At 41.0% G+C, this 8,457-nt stretch overlaps 1 protein-coding gene across 1 annotated transcript in view; it reads right to left on the bottom strand.

Moving 5' to 3' along the window:
• OAT (ornithine aminotransferase) overlaps positions 1-6,636 on the bottom strand; it is a 22,250-nt gene extending 15,614 nt beyond the window's left edge. The window contains exons 1-3 of the mRNA XM_011930209.1: positions 6,524-6,636; positions 5,699-6,012; positions 3,195-3,420 (exon numbers count right to left, since the gene is read on the bottom strand). Of these exons, the coding sequence (XP_011785599.1) occupies positions 3,195-3,393 (199 nt within the window). The 5' untranslated portion in view covers positions 3,394-3,420; positions 5,699-6,012; positions 6,524-6,636. The remainder of the gene's footprint in view (positions 1-3,194; positions 3,421-5,698; positions 6,013-6,523) is intronic.
• Positions 6,637-8,457: the final 1,821 nt, after the last annotated feature.

Below are 8,457 nucleotides of genomic sequence, written 5' to 3'. Positions count from 1 at the left end.
TATATATGTAGTATTTATATATTTGTAGTTAAAGCTTGTTTTAGCTCAGGCATAATAAACTTTGATTTGTAAGGAATTATTAAGAATTGTATTTTGTCTGCCCAGCTTCAAAATACACATTTAACAAAAATAACACAAAAAGGTTATAAACTCTGGAGTAAAACCTTTACCTAATTCTAAGATTTAGGACCCAAAATTAGAATTTAAGAGGAGAAGTTAGGCCAGGAGCCATGGCTCACACCTGTCATCCTAGCACTTTGGGAGACCAAGGCAGGGATTGCTTGAGCCCAGGAGTTCCAGATCAGCCTGGACAACACAGCAAAACCCCTGACTCTACAGAAAAATGCCAGGCATGGGTATGGTCCCAGTTACAGAGACTGAGGTGGGAGGATTGCTTGAGCCTGGGAGGTAGAGGATCCAGTGAGTTGAGATTGTGCCACTGCACTCTAGCCTGGGCACCAGAGCAAGATCCTGCCTATAAATAAAATAAAATAAAAAAATAAAATTTTAAAATAAGAAAGCAGAAGTTATACATAACAGACAAAAATTATGAGAAATAGTCTATAATAACCCTTAGGATGGAAAAAAAAATTGTAAACCATGTGTCTGATAAGATCTAACTTCCAGAACTCTTACAACTCAATTTCAAAAGGACAAACAACCCAATTTAAGAAGTGAGGAAAGACTTGAATAGCTATTTCTTCAAAGAAGATATACAAATGGCTAAGAAACACATGAAAAGATGTTCAACGTCACTAATCACATGCAAGTTAAAACCACAATGAGATACCATCTCATACTACCTGAGATGGTTATAATTAAAAAAACAAGTTTTGACAGGATCTGAAGAAATTGGCACTCTCATACATTGCTAGTGGGAAAGTAAAACAATGTTGCCGTGTCATGTAATATGAAACAGATTTTCCATAGTTCAAAAGAAGATATGTCTATAATACTGGCACCAAATAAAATACAGGTAAATGACAAAAATGTGTGATACTCTTATATTGTCATTTTCTGGTACAAAGCTAAGTAATAAATTTTGGTTTTATTTGGTTAAGGCTGTCATTTATTCCAAATTGTAGATTAAATCACTATTTGGCAACTATCACAGTAATCATTTACTCAGGCAAGAATCATTAGTGGATGCTAAAATTGTGCGTAAAAGTTCATGAGTAACTGGATATTTACAGAGTTTACACTCTGTCCCCACAAGATACTTAACACAAAGGGAAAGAAGACCAAGACAACCAAGAAGAATTGAGGAACTGTTCTGGCTTAAAGAAGACTAAACATGACAACTGAATGCAACTCATCGGAGGTTTTTCTTTTGTTATAAAAGAGAACAAACAACATCTGGATTAGGTCTCCAGACTCACGGTGCTGTACCAGTGTTAAGTTCTTGATTTTTACAATTACTCTATGGTTATAAAAGAGAAAGTCAGCTGGGCACAGTGGCTCACACCTGCAATCCCAGCACTGTGGGAGGCTGAGGCGGTAGGATCACTTGAGACCAGGAGTTCAAGATCCCCCTGGGCAACATGGCAAAATCTAATCTCTAAAAAAAATAAGCCAGGCATGGTGGGGCACACCTGTGGTCCCAGCTACTAGGGAAGCTGAGGTGAGAAAATCACCTGAAGCCAGGAGTTCCAGGCTACAGTGAGCCATGATCGCACCACTGTACTCCAGCCTGGGCAACAGAATGAGACCCTATCTCAAAAAGTCACTGTGTTTTAGGAAAGACACACTAAGTATCTATGGGTAAAGAAATGTCATGTGGCAGGGCGTGGTGGCTCACGCCTATGATCCCAGCACTTTGGGAGGCTGAGGCGGGTAGATCACCTGAGGTCAGGAGTTCAAGACCAGCTTGGCCAACATGATGAAATCCTGTCTCTACTAAAAATACAAAAATTAGCTGGACGTGGTGGTGTGGGCCTGTAGTCCCAGCTACTCGGGAGGCTGAGGCAGGAGAATCACTTGAACCCGAGAGGCAGAGGTTGCAGTGTGCCGAGATCACGCCATTGCACTCCAGCCTGAGCAACAAGAGTGAAACTTCTTATCAAAAAAAAAAAAAAAAAGAGACGTCATGTATGGCCAGCCGTGGTGGTTCACACCTGTAATCCCAGCACTATGGGAGGCCGAAGCGAGTGGATCACCTGAAGTCACAAGAGTTGGAGAGCAGCCTGCCTAACATGGTGAAACCCCATCTCTATTAAAAACACAAAAATCAGCCAGGTGTGGTGGCACGTGCCTGTAATCCCAGCTACTTGGAGGCTGAGGTGTGATAATCGCTTGAACCCATGAGGCAGAATTTGCAGTGAGCCGAGATTTTGCCACTGCACTCCAGCCTGGGCGACAAAGCGACGCTCCATCTCAAAAAAAAAAAAAAGGGAGAGTCATGTCTGCAACTTCCTCTCAAAACAGGTCAGAAAACAATGTACAATATGCAGGCGTGGGAGGGGAGAAAAGAAGGGAGTGAACACTCCAAGACCAAAGCAGTAAAAAGTTAGCACTTGGAAAATCTGGGAGAAGAGTAAAAGAAAAATGTTAGTACTACTTGTTACAACGTTTCTTAAGTCTAAAATTACACCAAAATAAAAGTTAAAAGAAAAGAATGACAGCAATATGACCGTACTTTCCTTATTTCTCTTGCATTCCCTCTTGGTAAGGTCCACATGACAAAGACAATGGTTCCTCTTTGAAGCCTCCATAGCATCTAACACAGCAGCACCAGACACTCAATAAATGAATTAACTGGCCGGGTGCAGTGGCTCACCCCTGTAATCCCAGCACTTTGGGAGGCCAAGGTGGGAGGATCACAGAGTCAGGAGTTCAAGACCAGCCTGGCCAACACGGTGAAACCCCATCTCTACTAAAAATACAAAAATTAGCCGGGTGTGGTGGCGCATGCCTATAGTCCCAGCTACTCAGGAGGCTGAAGCAGAAGAATCGCTTGAACCTGGGAGGCGGAGGTTTCAGTGAGCCCAGATTGTGCCACTGTACTCCAGACTGGGTGACAGAGTGAGATTCCATCTCAAAAAAAAACAAAACAAAACCAAAAAAGAAGAATTAACTGTGTCTGCAATATATACATTAAACACATCTAGAGAAATATATATTGAGAAAATATGGAAGCAATTTTTTTTATAAAAGGTTTCAAGAAAAGGGAAGAGATGGATTAATTTGAAACGTACCTTTTCCTCTCTCCACGGCTACAGGTAAAGGATGGTAGTTGTGCGCACCATACTTATATTCCCTTTCAAAAATGTCTTCAGAGGTTGGAGGGCCTTGGACTGTTTTTTTAGTTGCAACAGATGTAGCAGAAGCCACTGAAGAATGAACTCCGCGACTAAGTACAGCAAACCTCTGCAAATGTGCTAGTTTGGAAAACATTGTGTCCTTCAAGCAGAAAAACCAGATCTGTCCAAAGAAAAGAGAATGCATTAAGAGTGAGAATCCTTAGCTTATGCCTATAATCTTAGCACTTTGGGAAGCTGAGGCCAGAGGATCACATGAACCCCGGAATTTGAGACCAGCCTGGGCAACACAGCAACACTCCATTGCTACAAAAAATTGAAAAAGTAGCTGGGTGTAGTGGTGTGCACCTGTAGTTCCAGCTACTTGGGAGACTGAGGTGGGAGGATTGCTTGAGCTTGGAAGTTGAGGCTGCAGTGAGCTGAGACTGTGCCACTGTACTCCAACCCGAGAGACAGAGTAAGGCCTAGTCTCAAGAATAAAAAAAAAATAGCCAGGCACAGTAGCTCACATCTGTAATTCCAGCACCTCAGGAGGCCAAAACGGGAGGACTGCTTGAGCCAAGGAGTTAAAGACCAGCCTGGGCAACACAGTCTCTACAAAAGAAAAAAAAGAGTGAGAATCTTGAGGCAGATGTGATGGTTTGTGCCTGTAGCCCCCAGCTGCTCAGGAAGCTGAAGCAGGAGGATCACTTGAGCCCAAGAGTTTGAGGCCAGCCTGGGCAACAGAGTGATACCCTGTCAATCAATCAATCAACCAATCAGTAAGAGTAAGACTCTTTCCAGAGCTAATGAACTGTGTGTTGACTGAATACCTACTAAACACTAAGTATTTGTTAAGCACCTACCACAGTTCAATACCATCAGGCACGATGCTATGCGACAGCTACAACCATAGGGCAGAGACCAGAGGCAGGGAGACCAAATCAGAGAAGACTGCCAGAGACTAGAAATGGGGCAGGAGACAGCGGGACTGACAACTCGTTTGTCCTTGTATATGGAGAGTGAAGCAATTAAGGTAGAATTTGGTTTCTACCAAAATAAAAGGGACCACTCTAAAATAAAAACAACAGGTGTGGAGAGGAAGAAGTCAACTTCTGGGGTATGGGAATTGCTTAACACCAAAGATCTAAACTACAAAAAGTCAAATCTTTTTTTTTTTTTTTTCGAGGGTGGGGAGGACAGGGTCTCGCTCTGTCATCCAGGCTGGAGTGCAGTGGTACGATTACGGTTCACTGCAGCTTCAATCTCCCTGGCTCAAGCAATTACCCGACCTCAGCCTCTCTGGTAGCTGGGACTACAGGCAGGCACCATCATACCCAGCTAATTTTTGTATTTTCCATAGAGATGGGGGTCTTGCCATGTTTCCCAGACTGGTCTTGAATTCCTGGGCTCAAGCAATCCGCCCACCACGGCCTCCCAAAGTTTTTGAATTAAAGGTGTGAGCCACTGTGCCCAGCCTAAAATCTTTTACTTAGCCACAAATATCTAAAACTTCTGTAGGTCAAATTTATCACAAATAAAGGTAAAAGGCAAAAAGACTAGGAAAAGAATGCTAACTTATAATAGCTTTAAAGTATTCACAGTAAGTTGAATTAGACCAAACACATACATACATACATAAATACACACATACACACACACACATATATATATATGAGATTCCCAAACAAAACAATCTATTCTGCTAGGATGGTTGTTTCTACAAAACTTATCCTCAAAAAACTGTAGCATAAAAGCTATTGTTGGCCGGGTGCAGTGGCTCATGCCTATAATCCCAGCACATTGGGAGGTCGAGGCAGGTGGATCACCTGAAGTCGGGAGTTTGAGACCAGCCTGACCAACATGGAGAAACCCCATCTCTACTGAAAATACAAAATTAGCCAGGCATGGTGGTGCATGCCTGTAATCCCAGCTACTCACAAGGCTGAGGCAGGAGGATCGCTTGAACCTTGGAGGCCAAGGCTGCAGTGAGCCAAGATTGCATTATTGCACTCCAGCCTGAGCAACAAGAGTGAAACTGTCTCAAAAAAAAAAAAAAAGCTATTGTTAGCAAAAGGTAACTGAGAACTACAGAGTGTCAAACTACAAACTACAATCTGTTACTTGTATGAGCCTTAAAGTCTAAACATCACTGAGCAGAGTTTACCCTGCTGCCCCATCACATAAGGCAGAGTCAGGGCTACTCTCCCAGTCATCCCCAGCCCTAAAACCAGCCCCTCCACAGGGCTTCACACACCTCTTTGTACCCAATTTACCATTAAGCATCCTGATAAGCCATGAAGTAAAAACTAAACTATGAAAAAAACTCACAATTAAAAGGAAATTAGAGCATGTGCATAGGAATCACTTCTGGAAGGAAAAAAAAAAAAAAGCTTCAAGATAAATTCATGATTAGGAGAAAGTTGCCAAAAACTAGGCATACTTATTCTATCTATACTTACTTTCTAAAAGACTAGTTAATTCATGTTTCAACAGAAGTCTACCAATGACAAGTCAAACCATGTATAATCTCACAGAACTCTTGATTTGAGCTGCCAAATTAGCAAAACATAATACTTGGAGTTTGGCTTACTTCCCTTTAAACTTGGCACTACCCAGTAAATCCAGCATGTTCAGGAATTTGCAATTACTAAACAAAATCCAGCACTCCGGTTTGCCAAAGACTCACCGACTATTTTTTCTTCCCACAGTTCAGACCAGAATACAGATTTTTAACCCACGATCCAGGGACAGTCTGCAGAGAGTCCAAAATCTCCTGAAATAAAATGCAGAATTATATGCAGACTCATATTTTTCCAAGTAGAAGGTCCATAACTTTCATCAGACTTTATCTCAAAGGGGTGGGTACCAACAATCAAAAAAAAAAGTGATGTAAGAATCATCAAACTGGAGGTAGCTGCTAGCAAAAATGTCTAATCGTACCATATACAGAACTTCCCCAAAATACTACTGCAAAGTCTAAAATACTCATGTATGATTTCTTTCTTGGGCTCTTTATGCTTTACTCAGTATGAATTAATTGTTTGATCAACTAAAAAATTAGAACATTAATTTTTGCCTATCAAATGAGCAGTAAAACCCTCCGGCAATACTTAGTGGTGCTCTAAACTGTAACAACTTTCTAGGGCCAGGCACGGTGGCTCACGCCTATTATCCCAGCACTTTGGGAGGCCAAGGCAGATCACTTGAGCCCAGGAGTTAAAGACCATGGGGAGACCCTGTCTCTATAAAAAATACGAAAATTAGCCAGGTGTGGCAGCGTGTACCTGTAGTACCAAGTACTCAGGAGACTAAGGTGGAAAGATCTCTTGAGCCTTGAGTTCTGGGCTGCAGTGAGCCACGATCTATGCCACCAGCACTCCAGCCTAGGCAATAAAGTGAGACCATGTCTCAAAATATATATATATCTTGAGATTATCTAAATTCAACATTCTTATTTTATATAAAAGTTATCTGCACAGCTAATTTCCAACAGAAATGAAATGAAAAATTCATTTATCTGTCAAGTTTAGGCAGTTTTATTAAAGAATAACTGGTGACAAAATAATAACATTCAAAACATTACTAATACTCATTCTCCAGGTTTTTGCCTCTTTTCACTTACAGATGGAGTCTCAGCTATGTTGCCCAAGTTGGCCTCAAACTCAAGGGATCTTTCTGCCTCAGCCTCAGGAGGAGGTGGGACCACAGGCACACACCACTGGGTCAGCTATTCTTCAGGGTTTTAAGATGAAGTCTGGATATTTAATTCCACTGGGAAAGGTCAGAAACTGGATGCACCATGACGTATCAAAATCCTGTAAATGCATTTCTATTAAAGAACCTTCTGTGTTCAAGTTACTGTGCTTGGCACTGTATGAGAAATCTTACGGCAGAATTAAGATGGACTTAAAAATAGCCAACATCAATAATATCCTCTTCCCCAAAGGTTTCAAAACCAGGAGAATCAAGTGGAAAATACAGAGTTTGGAGACCGGGATTTTAAATTCTGTCTGTGGTTCTTAAGAGTAACTCTGGGTGATGTTGTCAATCTTTCTGAGCTTCAATTTCCCCATTTGTAACATGAGGTTGAAGCGTTACTGAGGATTAAATGTGTTAATGTTATTGTGCCAAATCCAGCACAAAATGGCCACTCAGTTCCCTTTTGCCCTTAAAACTAGCCAGTTTCTGAAATATCAGAATTAACAGTGCCATGATTTCTTTTTAAAAGTGTTTAAAAAGACACACACACACACTATTTTTCAGTTGATAAAAAATTAGAAAACACAGACAAGAAAATTACCCGCAATTTTACACCTGCATGATAACCACTAATATTTGGTTATTTTTTCTATGCATAATTAGCACCCACATTAGCTTTTTTTCACCCTTCCCTATAGAAGTTACTATTTAAGTCCCTCCTAAAGACTCCCCAGGACTGTTCAGACTTGTAACGGGTCCTATCACTTCAGGCCACTTGTTTTTATGCCTGTAAGTCTATACTCTAAGCACCTTTAAAAAACAGTAAAATTCACTTTGCATTCCTAGAACCCAGCCCAGGTTGGGCATCCTGTGGGCCTCTGTCAAATAAATGAGGTCAGTCTTACTTAGGACTCCTGAGGGAGTCAAGGTAGCAAGTGATCAAGACTATGGGATCACCTATCCCTGACCAAGTTGAGTGTAACTCTAAGAGGGGGTGTTCACTGTCTGACCTCTTCTAGAATAACTCATCTCTTCATCAAGAGTTTACTTCATTAGATCTAATGGCCTTTAAAGGTCAAAATAATGTGTTCCAGGTTGCTATCATGCATCTACCTGAGGCCCATACTCAGGTCACGGAAATGAGAACAAATTGCTCTTGGCAAGCTAGAATTCTAACACTGAAGGTTTCATCCACATAATTAAGAGAGTCCTTCAGGCTACCATTACTCACTCCATCTAGCCCATCCATCTATATTAGAACATACCTACAGTAGAATTTCCACAAAAGGCTGCATTTTGAAGTTAATTTAGCCTATACTCTTAAAAACTATTTTCTTACTCTAAAAGAATAGTCAGTGTAAAGTCATCAGAAAGCCACTTAAAGTATTCAACTTGAGGAGTAAATTTGTTCTTGCTATTTTGACAAATATTTACTTTTCCTGAGGTAACCATTCACAAACACAGGCCTTTAAAAAAAAAAAAAAGTTCTACCAACAGAAGTCTCTTTTACGTAATCAGT

This window comes from Colobus angolensis, unplaced genomic scaffold (genome assembly GCF_000951035.1).
Source record: "Colobus angolensis palliatus isolate OR3802 unplaced genomic scaffold, Cang.pa_1.0 Scaffold85, whole genome shotgun sequence".
NCBI lineage: Eukaryota > Metazoa > Chordata > Mammalia > Primates > Cercopithecidae > Colobus > Colobus angolensis.
Note: the sequence above shows the minus strand (reverse complement) of the source record. Positions and strands in the feature narration are given on the sequence as shown.